The 23,322-nt window shown below is 35.8% G+C and overlaps 1 protein-coding gene across 16 annotated transcripts in view; it reads left to right on the top strand.

Moving 5' to 3' along the window:
• The window catches only part of MYCBP2 (MYC binding protein 2), a 200,961-nt gene that overhangs the window by 54,989 nt on the left and 122,650 nt on the right, over positions 1-23,322 (top strand). For 15 of the 16 annotated variants that reach the window (XM_054209561.1, XM_054210085.1, XM_054209040.1 and 12 more), the window contains exons 12-18: positions 1,273-1,477; positions 4,059-4,223; positions 4,963-5,121; positions 6,303-6,507; positions 7,230-7,375; positions 9,522-9,623; positions 18,081-18,188. In XM_054209561.1, the coding sequence (XP_054065536.1) occupies positions 1,273-1,477; positions 4,059-4,223; positions 4,963-5,121; positions 6,303-6,507; positions 7,230-7,375; positions 9,522-9,623; positions 18,081-18,188 (1,090 nt within the window). The remainder of the gene's footprint in view (positions 1-1,272; positions 1,478-4,058; positions 4,224-4,962; positions 5,122-6,302; positions 6,508-7,229; positions 7,376-9,521; positions 9,624-18,080; positions 18,189-23,322) is intronic. The other variant, XM_054209207.1, reaches the window with a different exon arrangement.

Raw genomic sequence — 23,322 nt, 5'->3', positions numbered from 1 at the left:
GGTTAATTTGATCTTCAGACTAAGAAATGCATCTTCACTGTAAAATTAACAAATTTCCTAGTTTTGATCTCTAAAGTGGTGTGATTAGGTATGAAATACACTTTTATTATAAGACAATGAAAGATGGCTTTAGGTGCTCACATAAGTTAACACATCCATTTTATAGTACTGTTGAGTAGTGTGGTTCTAGGGGAAACTTTTTAGTCCATGTCAGTAGTTTTGTGTTTGTTCATGTGAAATATTTTTATTTTATATTACTGTTTCTGTATGCAGTGGCTGCTGTGCATTTACTGAAAATAAATTTCAAACATATGTTAAAGCATATTCAAATTTGTAGTAGTTTGGTATTTTTAATTATTTTTATTGTTATAATACCGTCTTGTTTTTACCCAGACCACACGTTTCTCTTAAGTGTTTTAAATGCCTCATTTCCTCTAAATAGTTTCTTCTGAACAGTTCTTTCTTGTGTGTTCTACTCATCTAGCCAAACAATTATATATGAAAACTAACGCTGTGTCACAGCAGAAAGCACATTTCAAAACAAGCAGAATCAATCATGATGTTTCCCCCATGTCCTTGTTTCAGCTGGGATAGAGTTAATCCAAAACAAAGCAGCTATAGAATGAAAATTAAGTATGAGAAAAATGTTGATAACGCATATTGTTTTAGTTGTTGCTGAGTAATGTTTACATTAGTCAAGGACTTTTTCAGCTTCCCATAGAAGCTGAGGTGGAGATGGCCAGAGGAATATTCCATAAAATAGACATCATGCTCAGTAGATAAATGGGGATTGGCTGGGGGTCAGGAATCTGCAATCACTACTTGGGATGGGCTGGGCAATCAATCATTGCGTGGTGAGAGCGACTTGTGTTGAATCACTTTATTTTGTGTATTCTTTTGCCAGTATTATTATTGTTGTTGTTACTTTCCTCTTCCATTGCTGTTCTATTAAACTGTCTTTATCTCAGCCCATGAGTTTGCTTTTTCCCCCTTTTTACTCCTTTTCTCCCTCTTCTCCCTACCCTGCTGGGGTGGGGTAGGGAAGTGAGCAAGCTGCTTCATGATCATCATTGCTGGCTGGGGTTAAACCACAAAACCCCATTAAGTCAAAATTCATTGGTTTAGGAGAGAGATATTGAAATGGTGTAAACAATGTCAGGAAAAGTTCTGTATGGTTTGAAATTACAGGATTTGAAAACAATGCAACATAAAAAATGATGCAAGTTTAAAGTACTGTAGCATAAGTGAACATGATGAACTGTTTTCTTCTAGATTTATTATACTGGCAAATATCAGAGCCTTGGAATCAAACAAGGTGGTCCTTCGGCAGGAAAATGGGTTGAACTCCCAATCACAAAATCTCCAAAGATTATTCAGTTCTCTGTTGGACATGATGGCTCACATGCCTTACTCGTTGCTGAGGATGGAAGCATATTCTTCACAGGCTCTGCTAGTAAAGGAGAGGATGGCGAATCAAGTACGTGTTATGCTTTCTTGATCAACAGTTGATAAAAGCATATTAACCACCTTTTAATTTGAAAAGAAGAGTTTTAACGTTTTCCAAGAACACGTAAGTGTGCCATTGGGTTTAAATATTACGGCAGCCACAGGTCCTGACAACCAGTGCCACTGCCTCTCCCAGAAAGAGGTGTTAATCTCAGGTTTAGCACAGTTTGGATTGTGTGGTGGGAGCACTATTTTACAGTTGTCCTGAGAAAAGGTAGTCATAAGTTTGGTAAAGAGGCCATGCTATCTGCCTTGGACTTGGTCTGAAAAACTGAGGAGACAAACTTTTGCCTCTTCACTGTTGTTTTAGAGAACTTTGGAAATGGGTGTTTTGCCAGCAATTGCCTCTTCATAATGGAGAGGTACTTTGATTAGAAATTGTAGAAGCACAGTCTTCAGTGCCTGATCAAGCACAACTCTTCAGGCATTAGAGAAGACAGATTAAGTTGATCTTCAGGCTAACAAATGCCTCTTCAATATAGAAGTAACAAATTTCCTAGTTTTGATCTCTAAAGTTGTGTGTTTAGGTGGAAATACACTTCATAAGACAGTGAAAGATGGCCAACGCTACAAAACTGTGATCTGCTGTGATATTAAATTAAGTACTTCACTTTAGGAAACAGACTGTAGACTGTTGTGTTATGTTGTGTTAGATTAATGAGAGAAACAAAAAAAGAGTAAAGAATGTGTTTTGATAAATAACTAGCTCCTGAGGATCTTAAAGCTGATGATGTTCTATTTCAATAGTGTAGTTTCGTGTTACCATTAAAATGGATATATTTTTCAGAAAGCAGGTTTGTGGAAAAGTTTGGTCTGCTAGCCATAGAATTAAAACGCAGATTTAGTAAGACAGAAATTTTTTTTGCCTTGGTGCGGTCAGTTAGAAATATGATAAACAGCACTCAAATAGTGGTATTAAATTCAAGTCTATAGGTAGTAGTAGATGGTTAGAATTTAAAAATTAATTTAGAATAGAATTTAAAAATAAATTTAAAATCTTGATAAACAGCAGTGGTAGAGCCCAGCTTTGTCTCCATCAGCTGTGTAAGAGTTTTAGCTTTCAAGAAAGTTAACAAAAACTCAGCGAGTTGCGTATGTGAAGTATGGCAGAGCTCATGCAGAAACAAATCATATTTAACTTATCTTTCCCATGAAAGATTAACTACACTGACAGTATTCCCCAGGAATGTGTGGATTTTCCCATGTAATAGAACTAAAATACAGTCAAGAACAGTTTTGATAATGCTTACGGGATGGATTCTTGAATGTGTTCGGGAGGAGGAAGTTGATGGTAGTACTCCTGTGTAAAAATCTGGATAACAAACTTGGCATGTGCTATAGGAACTTTGTAGAGTCGTCTTAAATGCAAATCTACTGAAAACTGTGTGGGACAAAAATCATACTACTTTCTCCAGTAAATCTAGAGCAAGTTTAAGAGATTCAAACAAAAAGCTTTTGGTAAATACATCTAAAAGCACAACTTTCAAAATTTCTTTCTGCAGTTATTGGGAAGTTATCCAAAATGCAATCAAACTGATTATTTTTTGTGTGTATTTAATTAATTTACAATTTCAGAACAGAAGTTTAGCACTTTGAAGTAAATTGCTGTCACTGCTTTCGTTTAAATGAGCAAAATTTAAGTGAGAAGATTTAGTGCTTACTAGATCTTCTTACTGAAGAATCTGCTCAAGGACCATATCAAGGTCTTTCTGAGTTCTTTTAAAAGTTCAGCTCTCTTCGGAGTCATCTGGTTCCCTTTGTTACTCTCTAATTTAGCTTAGAGTGGATGTGTACAAGTTTTAATTTATTTTTTTTTTCCCCCCTGATTTTTTTTTAAACCTGGGCAGGGAGACTGGGTTTCTATCAGCAAGGTGTGTATGAGTGTTCTCTGTAGAAAGTTGGTAATTGTCAGCAAGTGAAAGTAGCTGGCACTTCTCTGACTTGGGTGCAAATTCACAGGCAATAAAGTAGCTGTTAGTTGTTTTATCCAGTCTTTAGCTCCGTTGTTGCCCTTTTCTTTGAGGCCAGATTACAAACAATGATTTTTGGGCTGGGTTTTTATTCAGTACCTTTTCTTCCCTTTTTCCTCTTGTAGGAATCTGTTGTGACTCAAAGGTTTTCTGAAGATGGTTTTAATAACTAGAGAATCTACTGTTTTTCTTTTTTAAAAGAATGAACTTCTGTAATATTTAAATTCTGTGAATTTACTGTGCATATATCGTCATATATATTCTTCTCAGATCGCAATGAGGACTTTTTTTTTTCTATGTGCTGCTTTGTAAAGTTCATAAAGTTAGTCTAGTATATATATGTAAAAGAAACACTCAAAGAATCATTACTGAAAGATACCTATCTAATAATGACTTTGCTTGCTCTTGAATTTTTTGAGAGAATCCAGTGTAATCCAATAAAAATTAGACCAGGAGAGCATACAGATGGAAATATTTTTTTCAGTAGCGGCCGGAAAACTAAACCCTAATGTAATACAAATGTTATTGTGCATTTGAAGGTTTTTTGGTAGAATGACTTGCAATTTATTTATTTATTTACAGCTAAAAGCAGACGGCAGTCAAAACCATATAAGCCTAAAAAAATTATTAAAATGGAAGGAAAGATTGTCATATCTACAGCATGCAATAATGGAAGCAGTTCTGTAATTTCAAAAGATGGAGAACTCTACATGTTTGGAAAAGATGCCATTTACTCTGATAGTACAAGTAAGTTAAATATTTGTCTTTTAAGTGATTTCTCACCTAGAGTAATTGAAATTAGTTTGTAAGTTTTTTTAGCATGTGGAAATGACGTTTGTGTGTTTCTTACTCTCCTAATAGATTTTTGATTTTTCTGCTGATTCAGCCAAATATGACACAAGGGTAGAAAGAGAAGACAGTTTCCTTAAGTTCTGTAAAAATATATAGCAGCACTGGTGACAAATACATGAAAAATATAGCTTCCACTAAGGGGAAAAAAAGATAATCATTTGTTGAGTTAATCTGACACTAGAAGGCCACACAGGGAAAAGTCGCACAAATAAGAACATGTTTTGTTAGGAACAAGGGCTACAAGAAACCAGGCCTTATACATTTCTCTGCTCACAAGACAGCATGTTTTGAATTTGCAGATGATCCAGTACATCTAAATTTAGATAAAAAATAATAGATTAAAAAAAAAAAAGCTCCAATGGTATTATGACTTCTTTAGAATTGTTTTTCAGAACAAGTGATTTTCAGCAGGGTTTGGTTTGGTTTTGGCTTTCCTTTCTCTGCAGGACAAATGGCCTAAGCCTAATTCTCTTTTCACTACTTATTTTAGCACTTGTTTTTTATACCTACTGTTTTTCTCCCTTGCTGTTAACTTAAAAATTGTCAGTATCCGCTAGCAATTTTGTTATATTGCTGAAGTTTCTTTCTCGGATAGAAAGTGCAATTTACCACTCAATTGTTCTGTGTCTTACAGGTTTAGTAACAGATTTGAAAGGCCATTTTGTGACTCAAGTAGCCATGGGCAAAGCTCACACCTGTGTGTTAATGAAGAATGGAGAAGTTTGGACATTTGGAGTGAATAATAAAGGACAGTGTGGACGAGACACAGGCTCCATGAGCCAGGGAGGAAAAGGTGAGGGACCTAGGCTTTTTTAACTTTTGTTTTGTGTGCTGGAAAATATCACAAATGAGAAGATAGCTAAGCATTTTATTATAAAATAATTGCAGTACTAAGACTTAAGTACATGCAACATACTTAAAAAAGACAAAATGAGGTATGGATGATTTCACTTTGACTGTCAGGTATTTGGTGTTCTACACACGCTAATAAACTTGGTTAAAAAAAAAAAAAAGAAAGAATCTTAATTACTTCTCTTTTGCTGGTGAAAAAGTTTTTCTTTAAAACAAATTAATAAAGCCAAACCTCATCACTCCTTGTGCCTTTCACGGAATCACGGAATCTTCAGAGTTGGAAGGGACCTCTAGAGATCATCTAGTCCAACTCCCCTGCTAGAGCAGGGTTGCCTAAAGCACATCCCTCAGGGCTGCATCCAGGCGGGTCTTGAAAATCTCCAGAGAAGGGGACTCCACAACCTCCCTGGGCAGCCTGTTCCAGTGCTCTGTCACCCTCACTGTAAAGAAGTTTTTCCGTGTATTTGAACGGAACTTCCTATGTTCTAGCTTGTGCCCATTGCCCCTTGTCCTGTCGCTGGGAACCATTGAAAAGAGCCTGGCTCCGTCCTCCTTAAACCCACCCTTTAGATACTTGTAAACATTAATCAGGTCCCCCCTCAACCTTCTCTTCTCCAGGCTAAAGAGTCCCAGCTCTTTCAGCCTTTCCTCATAAGGGAGGTGCTAGTAAGAAATACTTGTGCTAGTAAGAAATTTTTTTCTGTTTCCTTGTTTGCATTCAGTCTTGAGGCTGTTGTTTGCCTAACCAGGCCATGAATGCAAATTTATGTCTTTCTCCACACAACTGAACGTTTCCATTACTCCTAAATAGAGGTATGAAAAATCATACCTATGCACCTTTGCTGGATTGGAATATTTCATATGTGACAAGTAAATGACCTGTTACTTGTATCCTAGAATATAAATGTTTCATTTCCCTTTCAGTTGTGAAACCTAGCTGTAAACACCAGCTCATGCTCGGAGGGGTTTCAAAAGTGTCATTGTGCTGGCTGAGCGTGCAAATCAGGCATACCTAGTCATGCCTTTTAAAATCTGATTGGCAAGTGTTCTTCAGCGCTTCCTCAGTAGTAGCCACTGTTGGCCTCAGAAAACAGCTGTTTCTTGTTTCAATATCTTCGTTAGGTTTTGGAGTTGAGAACATGGCAACAGCAATGGATGAAGACCTAGAAGAGGAGCTGGATGAAAAAGATGAGAAGTCCATGATGTGTCCTCCAGGCATGCATAAATGGAAGCTGGAGCAGTGTATGGTGTGCACTGTATGTGGAGATTGCACGGGCTATGGAGCTAGCTGTGTTAGTAGTGGGCGTCCTGACAGGGTACCTGGAGGGTAAGCAAACCTATGGAAATATACTTGCTATAGGGTGTTGAATGGCGACAGCAATGCAATTTGCATGTAAACCAAGTTGATCTGTTCTTAACCTTCAATCTAAGGTACCATTATGTCTAAAAAGAGTCTGTGCTTTTAAAATCAAAAGTAGGTTAAAATTTTTGTAAATAGCTTGTGATGGTTGCAGGTGATTTAGTTTTAAATGCATTTTTTTTTTACATTTCTTAGCATATAGTTCTTTACTAGAAGCTGTTGAATATGAACACTAATGTAATCTGTCTCTTGACAGAGCTGCTGGCTTTGGGATAACCTTTCTCGTCCTATGTTGGAAGTTTTTTATCTTGCTGTTCCAGTTGCTTTTATCTGTTACTTCAGGGTTGATCTGCATAAAGGGCCACTGCTTTACATATTGCCATTACTATTTCTCCAGCATTGCATGTGCTCGGGGTTTCCTTGTTCATGTTTTCATGTGGTGTGCGTTTAATTAAATGAGGAAAAGTTTAATGCTGAGAAGTCAGTTCAGATACGTACGGTCAGTGTGTGCTCCCTGTCACCATGCGACAGCAGCTAGGATTTAAACTAGCTATACTTTCTGTTTATCTCAGGAAAAAATTACATGTCCACAGATAGAACAGACTAATGATGTGTGTTTTTAATTACCGAGGCATCTGTAACGCATGAAAGTGTAAAAGGTAGTGATAAAGCAACTCTGTTTGCTGCAGAATCTGTGGCTGTGGCTCAGGTGAGTCGGGCTGCGCTGTATGTGGCTGCTGCAAGGCGTGTGCTAGAGAACTGGATGGCCAGGAAGCAAGGCAAAGAGGAATCCTTGATGCTGTAAAAGAGATGATACCTTTAGATCTCTTGCTGGGTAAGTGATGTGAAATTAGCAAAATGGTTTTTAATTTTCTTTTTTACTGCATTTTTTTATTTCCCCTCAATACATCTGTTTGCATTCTTTAATAAACTGAGTCCCACTGCTGACTTTTGAAACTTGAATTGGAATAACTGGATATAATAATTCCAAATAATTGGAATGAATAAGGTTAGTTTAGAAATAGGATTGTTCTTTTCAGTTAATATTTCAGTTAGTATTTTGATTCTTCTGTATAATAGAACTTTGTATCTTAAGTAATGCAGTTCTTTCTTTCGAATCAAATTACTGAACTTTTAGAATTACAGGACAGTTTTTAGTTTAATATTGTTAAGATAGATAAAATGTTACTTATCAGGCAGATTTATTTCTTGGTGATATAGCAAAGTGGGATCATTCTGGTAAGTGAAATACTTCACTGTAAATGTGTGTGCCATTTTCACCTGTGTGGTTATGATACTAATGTTGATAGTACAAAGTTGTTGTCCTTTTTTGATAGCCTTAAGATTTTTCTATAATCTTCTTATGAGGGTTTTTTTGCAGTCCCATAAAAGATGGGGACTATTGTTTCTTGAAAACTTTTTTTCTCTTAGAAATTTTCAGAGAGAAAGAGCTGCCAGAAATGTGGAAATTACTTTAAAAACAAAACAAAAATAACAACAAAACACCAACCAAAACCAAACGCCTCCCACCTCACCCCTCTCCCCAAAAATACCCACCTTAGCATAAAAAATATCAACTGGTATGATTATTAGAAAATACAGTTTGGGATCTTGCCTAGTAAAATCTGTTATCACAGCAGTTTAAATATTGTATTCTCTGTACGTACAACTGGGTGAATACAGGCTTTTGTAGACCAGACTTTCCTTCACTGCTTTTTTTTTTTTATGTTTAGATTTACATAGAGCCCTTAATCCTGCATGGATGTATGGATATAGTATCTGGTATAGAAAAGGACCATAAAATAGTGAGATGTATGACTTAAATTGGTGAGATGTATAAATATTTTATCTGGAGGGGGAAGGAGTAGTAATAATAGAAAATTATATTCTATACTTTGAGTGTGAGATTTTTTTTTTCCCCAAGCAAAAGTTAAATAGAAACTAGAAGTGGTTCGCTTGGTAAGTTAACACTGAGAACCCCGAATAACCTCACTGTGCAGTCCTGATACTTTCATATAGATATTTCTAAATGTAATTTGCGTATACATGGCTGTCACAGAAGTAGGTTTATCCTGATGGTGAACGTGGCAATAGCAGCTCTGCTTCACAGCTTTTCTTGTGCATGACCAGGGAGGAGTTACGGTTTTTCGTGCTAACCTCCGCTTCGCTAACTCCTCTCCTAGCAGAATAGACAATGGCTCTTGGTCCTCTGGTGGGCTTGGCATGGTTTGAGGTGAGGGTGTTGAACTGGTTGACCATATTTGTCTGGAGAAAAGTGACAGTGCTTCCAGGTGGAGTTTTTGTTTGATAGTGGAAGCAAGGTGTATTTTTTTTAGATTGTTGCAATTTGCTGAAAAAATACTGGAAAAAGGTTGTGCTTACAGTAGTTTTATTGTTGCATTCATTCAAATCATGTTTTCTGTTTAAAAAAGTGCTAATCGGTTTGTTTCAGATTCCTCTTAAATGAGCTACTTTGGTAAATAAGTCTGATTTACATACAGATGTATACATGCATTAAAAGTAATTGTGCTTCTTAATAAGCACAGAGCATATAGTGGTAAAGCATTCTTAAACTAAAAAATATCTAATCTACTTAAAACATTTTTAAAATATAAGCAATTTAATGTTTGTTTTAATAATAATCCTGTTTGAAACTTTTTTTGGGAAAAAAAGAGATAACATAATTACATATAGATATGTATATGCCTAACAGAAATAAAGTTCTAAATGGTATTCAGTAATGTTGGAATTGTGGCAGATTTATGAAAACTGGAGAATTGGAAATTCAGAAATAAGGCCTAAAACTATTCTCCAAATTTACTCAACTCCTTTCTTTATTTCTCAGTGTTATGTCAGAGCCATGTAAAGAGCAGGTAGTAAGTAGGCTTCAGTTTTCATTTACTTAATTTCTTCTAGAGTTTATTACCATCATAACAATTTTGAAGATAGTTTTACATATTTTGTTTTCCTAATCTATGTAGCTGTCCCTGTTCCTGGAGTTAATATTGAAGAACACCTTCAGTTACGGCAAGAAGAAAAGCGGCAACGTGTAAATAGGAGACATAGATTGGAAGAAGGAAGAGGTAAGTGACTTTCTTATTGATGAGAGGCTTGAATACTTTAAGCAAACAAATGGAAGTTCATTAGTTTTGCTCCAATGAGCCAGTATAGTAACCAAACAAAAATTGGACCCTAAATACCTAAGTTATGTTATTTAGCATGCTTTTGGAAAATTATGAAAAATCTGTATGTTTAACAAAATCTACTTACAAGAATCAGAATTTTAATGGTGACGAGTAGCATTTTATATCACTTTCCTATAGTTAATTTTAATTTTTTGCTGTATCCTAGTTGAATAATAGCTTGTTAAAATGTAGATCCTAAAACATTTTTTACATGAAGAGTTTATATGCCTTTTTACATGAAGAGCTGAAATGACTGCAAGCCTGTCCAGTCCTAGTTACCTATCATATGAATTATGTAATAACTATTAATATAAATTATTGAATATCTGTTGTATAATAGTAAGCAGAATTTCTTGTTTTATAAAATGAGTTTTTCTATATTTGAATAGCATGAAAAAAACTCACACGCTGACTGAATTAAGAAAACAAAACGCTGCATCATTTCAGAATTTTATTGCCTTGTGTATTATCTACCTTGGGAATTATTGTTGATTTTCCACACAAACAACACATACTTTAATATGTTTTCAGTACTTGTCTTGTTTTAGAATACCTCACTGACTTAATCTGGTAAATAATTAAAGTTGAGAGATTTAGACCGATACAAATCATAGTATTTTAGTGAGCATGATGATGGGGTTGGTAAGGTTATTGTGTGTTGAGAAGAGGAACAACTTTATTGGAATTTGATGCTCTTTAAGTTCCTGCTGTGTTAGTAAATACTGTTTTGATTCTCCTTTTAGGAATTAGATACTGGTTTTACTCAGATACAAAAAGTGCGTTGTGATCACACTTTATTTCTAGACTCCATGCCAGTGAACCTTGTGGGGCAAATTGTGGCTTTGTTTCACTTGCATGTAAGAAATTACTGGTCTTACCAGAAATAATGAGCAACAAGGAAGAGAAAGCTTACAGTTTCCTATGCATGTGGAAAAGGATGAATTTTTTTTTTTCTTTGTGGTTAATTTTAGATGAGAGGTAGAGGGGGGAAGCCTTTTTTCTTCCTTTGCCTAGGTCATGTTGGAGCTGCATTGCGTGCTGCTGGCAAATACTAGGTACAGCTAACGATTGTTTTTTCTTAAATCCTCGTTGAGTGCCTGGATATTATTGAAAGCTACTGCTGTTCAGCCCAGAAAGGTAATGATGACAGAGCTGGGAGGTAAATTTCAGTTGGGGGGAAAAAAGGAAAAAAAGAGCATCAGAGAAACATTTCAGTTTGCTTCCATTTCTGTGGTTAGAAGTAGTGCCAGAGCAGCTTATCCCTTTTGTATGCCATCTGTCTCTCTAAAGAGAAATGAAAAAGAAGTTTTGGATCTAACAGAGTCTCTAACAGAATCTCAGGGGATCAATATATCAGGAATGTGTGGTTATTGTTATTTTGATAGGTGTATAGGACAAAGATACTGCTGGCCAGCTTGTTGCACGCATCCGTATTATATTCTGTATCAAAAGAGCATGGAAATTCTATACCTATGTGGCTACTGGAGGTAGTCATTCAGTTCAGAATGACTGATGTGATAAAGCTGGGAATAGTGTTTCACAAATACTTAGAGATCTTGATTTACATAATCAGGTATGAAAATATGATTTGATAATCAATCTTGATTTACACAGTCAGATGAAAAAGTTGGAGTTTTGTTGCTTCTCCATCCAAATGTTGCAGTTTTCCATGGGTTGGTGAAAAGAGTAGCACCATTCTTGAGAACTCTTATGATGATGCTCTTATCGTGAGAGAGACCAAGAACACTTAAATAATCTACTAGACTTTCATTTTGCTGTGCAAAAGGTTTTGCAACCTGAAAAAAAACCTTAGTTATAGTAATGTTAAAAAGCTTAGGCAGACTGCTTAGCTTTCCCAAAAAGTTCTAGGATTTGTGCATATGTAACTGAATAAATCCTTGCAAATGAAATAGTTATTTAGAGATCAAAAGAAAGGTTTCAACTCTGTTAGGGTCTTTCCTTCAGGTACACAGTGTTTTGTTTGTCAGGATTATGATTTCTGGGTTGTAGTATGTAAATATGTGGCATTTCTTCTTTTATGCTAGATCAGCGAGAAACAAAGCATGTGTGGTTTTTGATAGTCAAGAATAGGATCCATTACTGAATGTTGCTGATCACCCTTTAGTTACTATTGATGACCTTTATTCAATACAAATATTTTCAGTAGATCGTGAATGTCTTATAAACAAGAGGACTCTGAAAGCTTTTTAAGAAAATACAGGAACATTTCATTCCTAAAGCAAGCAAGCAAACAAACCAAAATGAACAAAAAATCACAAAGAAACCTCTCACTTATTTGCCCACTGAGTGTGTTGAAAAAGGAGTAAAGTTTAGGACAGAGGTGTAAGAGCACAAGTGCTGGAAGTATACTGGTTTCCACGCTACAGGTTTTTAAGCGGTCTAATTGTTTATGCTTCTTTACTAAGGCTCCAAATTTAGTCCTGTTACAGGGACCTCTGATTTTAAAAATATGTTTCAGTGGTCCACTGGAATTAAGGGAGAAAGTGATGGTTATGTCTACAGTTATGACAATCATTTAACTCCTTCACGAGGTCAGTTCTGGTCTCTTGTATGGAAGAAGATGACTATGCTCATCTTTAATTGCGTTTTTCTGCATATATAAAGTATGAATTTCAGTATTCTGGGAAGGAGAAGTAGTTGTCATTAATAGCTACAATATCAACGGCCTAGTTAGTAACGTTACTGTATTTTCAATCCAGAGCAGTTAACTCATCTCTCAAACATCTTCCAAGTCAAAGTAGCCTGCTTTTTTTTTTTTGTTATGTTGAAATAGCAGTCACAGCAGATTAGATTGCAATTCTGTCATAGCAAGTATAACCAATAAATAATTTTTATGTTTAGAACCAGTTATGTTGCTTCGCTCAAGAAAAAACGAAAAAAAAATTATTTTAGTGACAAATTAGATCCTTAAAATTGACAGTGGAAAAGTGCTTCAGTTTGGGATAATAAATCTATTATTTTAAAAAAACTTAAAAGTTTCTTAATATTAGTTGTATTTTGTTGCTCTTTTCAGTGCAACAATTACATACAGTGTGTTCAGGTGACCATTTTTGCTTCTTTTCTGTGACTGGTGTAGAACTACTTCACTCAGCTGCTTCTTTCTGCTTCTAGCTTAACGGCTGTCGCAAGAGCAGTGAAGAGGGCTCAAAATCAATTAAATATTCTTGAGTCCGGTGTACGACCTTTTGAGAAGTAAAGACAGCTGTATGCATCACAGCTTCTATGCTAATGCATAATTCCCCAACATAATTATTGATGGATGTTTCTCAGCTTTTCACTGTTTCTCAAGTTCTGGTGAGAAGGGAAGGAGCTGATGTACCCTACGAAGAAATGCTTGTTGTTTTTCAAGCTGGTTTAGAGCTTGATGGGAGTGATGGGAAGTGAGCATAGAAGTAGTTGTGCTTTATTCTCAGGTAATGAGGTAATTCTATGGTAATGAGGATGTCTTATATGTTAGGATGTTCAGAGCATGGTTAGATTATTTTTCGTTTCCTATGAAACACCAATTTTCTAGTCTGTAGTCATTAAATTATGCCTTAATGGATTACAGAAATCCCTGGGCCATATTGTGCAATCGATGCAATGAGCCTAAGATTAGCATTTACCGAGTGAGCTTATTTTGGAAGCTGTTTCTGCAACTTTTTCAGATTGATATTTGAAGTAATAGAATTTAGAAGTAGTCAAAGATTTGAATTTATCGCTTAAAGATAATTCTGTTTTTTTTCAGAAGGCTGTGAGAATGTGAAAATAGCTTTTTAAACAAACTGTATTTAACTAATAAGCTAAAAAATACAGAAATAACTCTTAATATGGTGGTAATAAATGGTCGTGTGGTTCACTGGTATTTCACTATTTCTCTTTCTCAGCCTATGATGTAAAAACCTTTAGATGGTCATCACTGAGATACAGATTTGGTGTGCAATTAACCGAGGTTTAGCCTTACAGAAACGGAAAATTCTTTTCCTTCATTCTTAATCGGAACAACAAAAAAAAACCCACAGGAAATTGATTTATTTTTGTCCAAACTGCTGTGTATTGAGACAATATTATCTGAGGCTGCCTGTATTTGGGCAATTTTTGATTTTTCTGAAGTGAAACTGATTCAGTAATTAGTTTTACTAATTTACTGTGGTCAGCTGAGTATCACATAAATCTGTTAAACATCTGCCGAAGCCACTGTTGGCTTGGAATCAGTTTGTCAGTAACACTATTCTATGTTCATTGCTGGACATATGCCTAAATATACATCAGAACTATCTATTCCAATACAGGATTTTTTTATTAAATATTAGTGCAGCTTCTTTCAGTAGTTTCAGTTAAATATTTATTTGGATGCTTTCAGGACCTGGAACTTATATTTGTTTCAAAGTTTATTTAAAGAAATAAAGGTGTGAAATTATCGCAGTATAATGTTTTCTGCTCTTAGCGGAACTCGAACTAAGCATTAGTCCCCAATTTTATTATCTGAAATATTTTCTTTAAAATTTACCACCTGTTGATCTATTAGATAACTATTTTTCTATATTAGTGGTTTGCCTTCGTATTTTAGTATTTTTTTTTAAATAAACAAAAACACAAAACCAGCACCTGCCTGTTTTTTCTCTTACGAGTATTCCAGAAGCCAAAAATAGGGTTTTACAACAAAAAGTGCCATCCAACACAGGACTTTTCCTGTGCACCCTTAATTTATACTGCTTTTATATGTTCCTCCTGATACACTCTTCAGTTGTGTGGTCGTGTACTATTTTTTCAGGTAGCCTGCTACATGCAGTGCACTGGTGTAGAAGTCGCCGTTTGAGATCGTTGATCTCGATCTTCTGTGATCACAGCTTGCCAAATAGCATTTGTTTAGGGAAAGAACTAGGAGAAATCAAATTATGTGTAATAAAAATTCAAATCAAATAGTAAACTCTTTGATAGTTCTGTCAAAGTGCTTAGATGGCCGAGAATGCAAAAGCACATAAGTGTGTGTGGGATACATTAATTGGGTATGTTTTGCTGTAGTCCACTGCATTATTTAATAAATGCATTCTGTTTTGCTAGAAAATTAAATTATTTCTGTGGATAAATGCTTTTTTCCTTTACACTCTTAATTCACTGACAGATAAAGTCCATCTTGAAAGGCCTGAATCCTGCAGACCAAGAAAAAGAAAAGCTAATCTTGATGTTTCCTAGGGTAGGGATATTTAACCCCAAAGTTCAGATATGGAAAAGAGTTCTATAAAAAATAAAGGGAGAGAATGAATGTCATTTTGCATCATACAGCAACTGATTTAAAATAGCAGCACTATAGTCTACCAGTGACCTTTGCTTTCCTCTGTAACTTGAGCTACTAAAATAGCTGAGAATAGTAATTATTCCACATGTAGATCTATGCTAGAGACTTCTAGAAGACTTTTTCAAATAATGCTCTGCAGGGATTTTTTAACAAAATTAACAAAGTATCTAATGCATGGCTGAATTGTTCCACCAGAATAATTCATAGTACCTAAACTCTGTTCCCTTTGTACAGGCAACCTCTGATGTAAATAGAGAGCAGATACGGTCCATATGAATTGTTCTAGCGTTTTGTTTTCCGTAGTGTTATTCTGGGGGGGGGAGGAGATACTTTACATCGTACCAGCCCTTGACTTAACACGCAGGCATCAAAACGTAATCAAAATGTAGATATTTCCTATCATATCGTGAGCGTGTTACAGATTTAGCATGTGTAAAAAGCCAAAGAGCATGACAGACTTGCACATCCTGTTACATGGATTGGGTACAGATGATTATGAAATGGAGATATATTGCATTTAATTTGGTTTTGGATTCAAGTTCTCTTATATAATGGGTGGGAATGCAGAGTATCTAGGAATATCCAGAAGGAAAGAAAAATCCTGCTTTGGGCAAAAGGTTAGATACTGTTACAGAATTGTCATCTTGACTAGAGAAGTAGAATTCAGGTGAGTGGCTTGGCAGCTAAAGGCAACTGTGTGTTAGCACTGTACTCGAGCCAACAGCCTTTTGTGCTTCCGAAACATCCTCTGTCTCCCAAATCTGCTGTAGTTCTTTTACTCACCCTAATGTACTTTACTTCCTTCTTCCTGAAATTATCACTTTTTTTTGCCATCTTTGCTCTCTAAAATGCCAAAGGCTGCCTGCAGGGCTGTGTCTCATCCCTTGGGCTGTTTGTTGTGCAGGCATTTTCTGGAACTTCAGAATTTTTTTGTGTAAGTTACCTAGAGATCACATCTTCTGTTTGATCCACCCACAAATACCTTAGATCCACACTTTTCAAGCAGCACTCTTTGCAGTCCTTGCATCTCTCTTTGGAACTTTTCTAATCTGCATTTCACTTTTGTCATGTTGTTATGTCTAGTTTCTATTTCCTGGGCTTTTCTCAATAAGCAAGTCCCATTAATTTTTTCTTTTCTCCCCTCCCACCCCCGTTCTTCATTCAGCTTTCCCCTGTATTTTTTTATCCTTCAAACATTTTTAGTTTTCATAATCTGTTTGTCATTCTTGTTCTTTCTCTTCTGTCTTGCCTTTTCCTGCTCTGCCTCCATGTACTCCTTGGTAACTCCCTTTCAACATGGAGAAAGGGAAAGAGTGGTATAAATTTTTGTGTAAGTCTAAACACTGGGAAATAGGGTATTAAACACAGCAAGTGGCCTGGCAGAAAGTAATCTCTTTACCAAAAAAGTATTTATTAAATGGAAGCTCCAATTGAGATGAAGAATCTGCATGGTGAAGGTAAACCAAAAGAAATAAAGATCCTTGATCATCAGGAGTTCTTAATTAACAAGGGGACCTATTCTGGGATAAAGAGAGTCCAGATAAATGCAGTGGAACCAAAAAAAAAAAAAAAATCTATGTTGTGTGTAGAATCTTATATGTTTAATTTGGTTTTTGGCCATTATATTAGCTAACGCACATATGAATCACCAATCTAGGGGGAAAGGCAGTCATGGATTTTTAAAACATTTTTCATTTTCTTTTTTTAAGTTAATGCTAAAATTTGGGAACTTTTCTGTGTGAAGACAAGTTTCTTCATCTGAAGGTTCTAAAGCCAGATAGATTTGGCCTAACTTCCACTTAAATTTCTGTCCATGCCATTTACTATTAGTGAAGGAACTGATGGACTAAAGGAACCGCAGGAAACCCAAGACAATGGGCATTTATGAAAAGTTAGCCTACATTAACTTGTCAATAAAGTTCAGCTGAGGAAACAGAGTATCGATGATTTGGGGGAAGGAACATGTTAAAAGCATGACACAAAGCCTGATTTGGGGTGTTTTGTTTTGGAGGGTTTTTTTGGTGGTGGTTTTTGAATTGTATGTTGGTTGTGGGGTTTTTTTTGGTTTTTTGGTGGTGTTTTTTGTTTGGTGTTTTTTTTTTTTTTTTGAAACTCCATGTAAGGACTGGGACTGGGAACATGTGGAATGGCAGGAGTGACACTTAGCAGCATTAGCAGCTCCTGATTCATGGTTTCCATTGAATGTGAGACTTCTGGAAGGAGGAGATGCCTCAGAAGAAATTCTTGGTGGCATGCTTAGCCTTTAAAATAGAGGAAAAAAAAAAAAAGACAGTTTTAAGGAGCAAATTGCTGGTCCGTGATCTACATATAATCAGCCTCAATTAAAGTTAATAGAGCACTGCTTGGGTCTAGATTTTAAAAAGAAAAAGTAGTCTGGAGAAAACTTTAAGTACATACATCATTGCTTTTTTCAAATACAAATCTTCTCTTGAAGACCTTTACGTAGATGGGAAAAATAACTTAAATAGATTTCAAAATTAGTAAGTAGATAAGAAAAAACTCATGCAATTTGAATAATTTTCTTCATGGAACAGGTGGTTTTGCGTAGCTATTTTCTTTATAAGTGATAACTCTGCATTTTAAATATGGTAATTAGAAACGCTTGTGCAGTTATGTTTTTTAAATTTAGCATTGATATGACTATGTTGTTCCAAATGAGTATTTTGTATGCAATGTTGTAGGATGTAAGGCATAATAATTAATTTTTTTTAACTATTAAAGACAGTAATAGGTACTTGCTATCAAACTTTACTCCAATGTCAGTTTGTTATATTTCTATTGCTTGCAGTAGAGTTGCATACTTACAAGTTCAGCTAAAAGTGTCACTGTGGGATATATATTGCTGCTTTGCGTAATATTTTGGTCTTATGAAGAAATGGCAACTTTCTTATATTTAGGACCTTTTGAATTTAGGAAAACAAGATTATTATATAGTTATTACTCATTTTTTTCATTGCTTTTAATTTGAATTTTGTTTAACACACTGTTTCCATTTTGTGAGCTTTCCTATGCATGTGCAAAATGTTTCTCCTCAGGCCCCCTTGTATTTCCTGGTCCTATTTTTATGAACCATCGAGAACAGGCTCTAGCCAGAATCAGACCCCATCCAGCACAGCTAAAGCATAAACGGGACAAGCACAAAGGTATTTGGTCTTCCTTACTGGCTAGGGTGGAAGTGAGCCCATCCTCCCAGTCACTTCTTCCATGCGCTGAATCTGTCTTTTCAAAGAACTGCACAAAATGGGTTCTGCCTTTCTTCTTGTTAGTATCTTGTTACCTGAGGAGAAAGAAAACGCATTTAAATGTCGACTTTTTCTAAAAAGTGTAAGTGTTTGGTAGTCTGCATCATCTTTGTTTTTCTTTCCCTTTTTATTTTTTTTTAATGAAGTATGCATTGCCTTTCTGTGTGTCTCTTCTCATTTCTAATGCTGTCGCATTCCTAAGGTTCTTTAATTTTACTGTAGAAAACTTAAGCACTTCCCAGTGACTCAGACTGCTGTGTTGGTTTTTTGAACTTTTGGGTTGTATATCTGGGGTGATTGCTTTAACATATCAATTTCAGACTTGTTGTTCTAGCATAAAATTTTTCATAGGTATGTTACATTTTAACAAGCCTTTTTTTAGAAAGGAAATATTTAAAATAATGTAAACAACACTTTTTTTTAATTGCTTTGAATGGGGAGTACACAAATCAAAGTATGGGTTTTATGCTGCAATATTCTTGAGTTAAACATTCTTTAGCAGAATGTAAGTAGGGAGGCGTCTGATATTTCTGATGTTTTTGTATGTCTGGAAAGCAAATTCATTATACCTTGAACTTCTAAATGTGTAATTCGTTCAGATATAAGCGACTTATTCTTTTTTTTTTTTTTTTTTAGGAAGAGATAATGTATTACCAAAAATTTCAACTGAATATATTAAAGTTCAGCTGCATCAAATCTGATCGTAGTTTGTATATATCTTTATCTCCATCTATATATACATATGTATTTATATATAAAGGATTAATATATAAAAGGTAGATTACAGAACTGATCAAAGTAAGTAGAAAGCTCCTAAAATGGTGAGGGCCCAGAATGCTTCAACTGTTTTTTTGGAGAATAGCTAAACATGAAAAGAATTGTTAGAATGGCATTTCAGTTGAAACAACGGAAGTTAGTTGATAGTATTTGGCAGGTGTGCAAACAAATTGTATGACTGTGAAACCTTTTGGGATATAATCTCAGTGTGTGTGGGTGATAGGCCTACCTAGTTATGAACATACTGGATCGTGAAATCATTTTAAGTTTATTTTAGGGAAATCTGATCCTTTGTATTTGCATTATATATATTCGATCTATTTGGAAAACATACCATCTGGGCTTTAAGTCTTGATGGATTAAATAGAATAACCTATCATAATTTCCCTGTGAGAGACTGGATGCTGAAAGACAAAACATACAGAACCTAAATGCTGTCATTTGAGTGGCAGTTTGCTAATGACCAGTAATCTTGAGCTGGATAGTACTGCTACTTGTACCACTTGCCAACCGTTGACCTCATAGGTAAATGCGTAAAGGAATATGTTCATCCTGCCTACATCTGTACTTTTTCGGCATGTGTTGGTAGTTGGAGCTCACTTCAGCTCAAGTATCTCCTTACAAGAGGTATGTTCATTAGTGTCAGTTTGAGGTTTGCATTGCTTCTTGGAGCTGAAAGAACAATGCAAAGTTCTGTATTGTGGTGAAATACTTTGCCAGATATTCTCTGCAGAAATGAACATTTTCCTTGAGGGAGGCTATATGTAAAGAAACGTTCAGTTTCTTCTAGTTCTTTATGTCTCATGCTGAACAGATAAGAAAAACTGTAACATCTTTGAGTAAGTAAACTTTGAGACCCTTCTCTGCCTCAGAAGATTGCTTCTCAAAAGATGACCATAAATTCCACTAGAAACTATAAATGCTCCTTGACTCTGGAAATGCTTCCAAGGGAATAAGGAAAACTGGTGAAATGGTTTGTTGTCAAAGTAATGGGGAAGGTGAGAATCATGAAAAAGGTAAGAAGTATACCTCATCTTAAAAGGCATGCCTCTTTTACTATACATAGACTGTAAAAGCAATAATCAATCTGAGGCAGGGATGTTGACTTCAGTAAAAGAAGAATATAACATTGCAATCGGCCTGTTATTTTGTTTTACTTTTGAATGTGATGCTTTCCAAACTGGCATTCTTACTTCAGAGGTTTCTGCTAAAATAGTCTTGTGACTTTTCACACCAACCAGACCTTCAAGATCTAGGGCAAGGAAAATTTATTTTGACTGGTGTAGTACTGATGAGGCCAGTATTAAACTTGCTGGTATCTGTTCCTGCTTCTCTCTTTGCAGCTGCAGAACTGCTCTTGATAATGATATTTAAACTTAAATGTGAACAGCCTCTTCAGAATTGACAATTATGGCCTAATTTAAATATGTACTTGTACATATTACCAAATCTATATGGTTTTCACTCATGGAATTCTTCTGTTGAATTGCCCAGCTGAAAACTCCTTCAACTTCATCAACACACCCATTTTCTGGAAAGCTTGCCATTGTTATCTGCTCATTTCACAATTATAGGGTCTGCGTATCAAGGTCCTTGTTATTACAAAACATGCATATTAAGTGTAATCATAATCTTTCTGTTCTATGTCTGTGTCTCCATCACAAGTATTAGATAGAAAGGAGTGTAGGTACCATCTTCTTCATATTCATGGAGTGCTTTGACATTAAGAAAAGCGAGTTTCTGCTTCATCATTCTTTAGTAAGGTAGTGAGCTCCCAGCCTGCACCTCCAATCCCAGTGGACTTCATCACTGGGGATCTGAGTAAAAAAAAATCAATGAAAGTCTGTCGAATTTGCTCAACTGTAGAAATGAACTGAGGAGCAATTAAAACCAAAGTAGGCTTCTTGAGTCAATTAAGGTTCTGCAAGCAAATGCCGCCTTTTTCCTGTATTTGGGAGTAGTGCCAATGAAAAAAATGCGAGTTTATTGTCACGTTATCATAAGTGTTATGCACTTGTGATTCTGTGTATCAAATTTCACCTACAAGGTCAAGTAAGCTCTGTAACAAACCTCTCAAGCATCCAACAGACTTACTTTTTTTTTCTGCCCTCATAGGATGGATGGTTTTCACAGCCGGAGGTAGGTCTCTTTCCCCCCTGCACTGTAGCTATAATACCGGTTACAGATATTTCAGCTGAAGCCTGTGGTGGACAGCCAAGAAGCTGCAGTCATAGGCTGAATTTGTTCAAGCAGTGTTGTTGTGTATAAAGCCTTTAAATGACATTAAGGCATTCAGAACATCCTGTGAGGGTTGAACATCACAGATGCTAACCAGTAACTTGACTCATACGCGTTATTCGGGTAATCGCTGATGAACTGAACAAAAATTTGTTGGCAAATGATATGGTATAAAGAGACAGTTACTCTAAGATTTTTTTTTTTTTGTGTGTATGGTTGTACTGCATTAAAGCTTTTCATCTGTGGGGAGAAGAGATGTATTTAACATCTTTAGAAGCGCTTTTTTCCTCCTCCAAAGATGGTCAGTGAGAAATTAAATATCACCACCCTTACTGCAGTTGAGGAACCAACAAAATGTTTTTCTTCACGTCTGGACCAAGGGTTCAAGATGCCATTCTGTAACAAAGTTGGGTTTTATTTTGCCAGCAGAACTCTCATTTATAGGTTATGACTTCTCTTGCTGTTGGGACTGAATGAGCTTTTTCTTCCTTCCTGGAAACTAGCTTGCTTTTTTTTTTTTTTCTGTGTGCGGGAGCAATATCAGCCAAAAGAACTTTTAACCATGTTTCGCAGAGTGAAAAATTGTCTTGAGTTAAGAATTTTCTAAGGAAAATTGGGTGGTGGGAGGAGGTTGGTTGTATTTCCAGTTATCTCGCTTTCCTTCCCCAACTGTGTAAGGCAACAAAGACGAAAACCCATCATTGTGAAGTTGTTCATGGAGCCCACCCCTCAGGGTTGATGGCAGGAAGCACTTTAGAGCTTTGCCTTGGTGCTTTCTTGTTTCCAAGAGATGAAAGAGTAGTTTTTGTTCAGATGTAGTACAGGTGGATAACACTGGAAGCACTAACTTGCTCTGCTTACAAGGTTCATTGATTCAGCCAGAAGAATCTCTGCTTCAGTAGTCTTTCTTTCTATGCTTCCCTTGTAGGAACAGTTGTTTTGATATTATTTCTAATTAAATTAATATATGCACAATTGTTTGAAGCAAAGCAAGCATATATCTCCATAATTACAATTATTCCTTGAGACGTGCAAATAAGCTTTCTGCATCCACCTTTCACTCACGTATCTAAAAAAAAATTGACTCTGTGAACATACTGAAAGGAAAGGAGATGAGCCACTTTATTTGCTGCCTTATGTCTAAGTGTAAGAGCTTGTAGAACTTGGTTCTCCTGACGAGTGCTGCTAGACAAATATGATATGCATTGGCTATGTAATGGAGTATACAGATAAACAGTATAGCCCAAAAGTATGCTCTAAAGGTAAGTAGTGATATTCTATTTAGGTTTGTATATTTTAGTCGAAAGACCTCTTTTTTCCTCTTTGAACAAGACTAGCTGAATCTTACTTTTTTTAGTTACAAGGGTTTTGTACTTACTGCACATAAATTACTTTAGAGTGCTTATCAAGTTCGGAAGATCCAGCTGATTCAAAACTCATGAGACAAGTTACTAACTGTGCAAAGAAGGCGGAGAGGAGTTCCATTTTCAGTTTGCAAATTTTGCACTTAAGCAAAGAAAGATATATGTGGAAGTCAGTTGCTTCCATTCCTGCATTCTTAAAGCCTTTGAGAAGTTAGCTTTGGAATTTGAAAATGCCAGCTCTGTAAAACTTTTTCCTTTAAAATAAATTTATTTCTTGGATAAGGAATTGCAAAATGTGTTTCATGTGAAGGTACTTGTCTCTACATCTTGCACAATAGTATTTAGTGGTTCCTTAAGGGTAATATGGTGTTATGCTTTCATTTGTAACTTTGGAAAAAAATGGGAGTATATCTAGAATCATCTTTTATTTAAAGGCAGCATCACGTATTTATCATTTGAGAAAACAACAATCCTCAACTATTTATTAGTAATTGTTGAAGCCCTTAAGAGCAGTATGTTTTTCTTACAATGAGGCAGGAAATACACGTTTACCTCACATGATCAGGTGTCTGCAGATCACTTGATGTGACACTGTTACGTGACCAGAATACAACTTCTCCTAAATTTTGTTAATATGACTGTGCGTAGGTGACGTG

This window comes from Rissa tridactyla, chromosome 1 (assembly GCF_028500815.1).
Source record: "Rissa tridactyla isolate bRisTri1 chromosome 1, bRisTri1.patW.cur.20221130, whole genome shotgun sequence".
In the NCBI taxonomy this organism is placed as follows: domain Eukaryota; kingdom Metazoa; phylum Chordata; class Aves; order Charadriiformes; family Laridae; genus Rissa; species Rissa tridactyla.
Note: the sequence above shows the minus strand (reverse complement) of the source record. Positions and strands in the feature narration are given on the sequence as shown.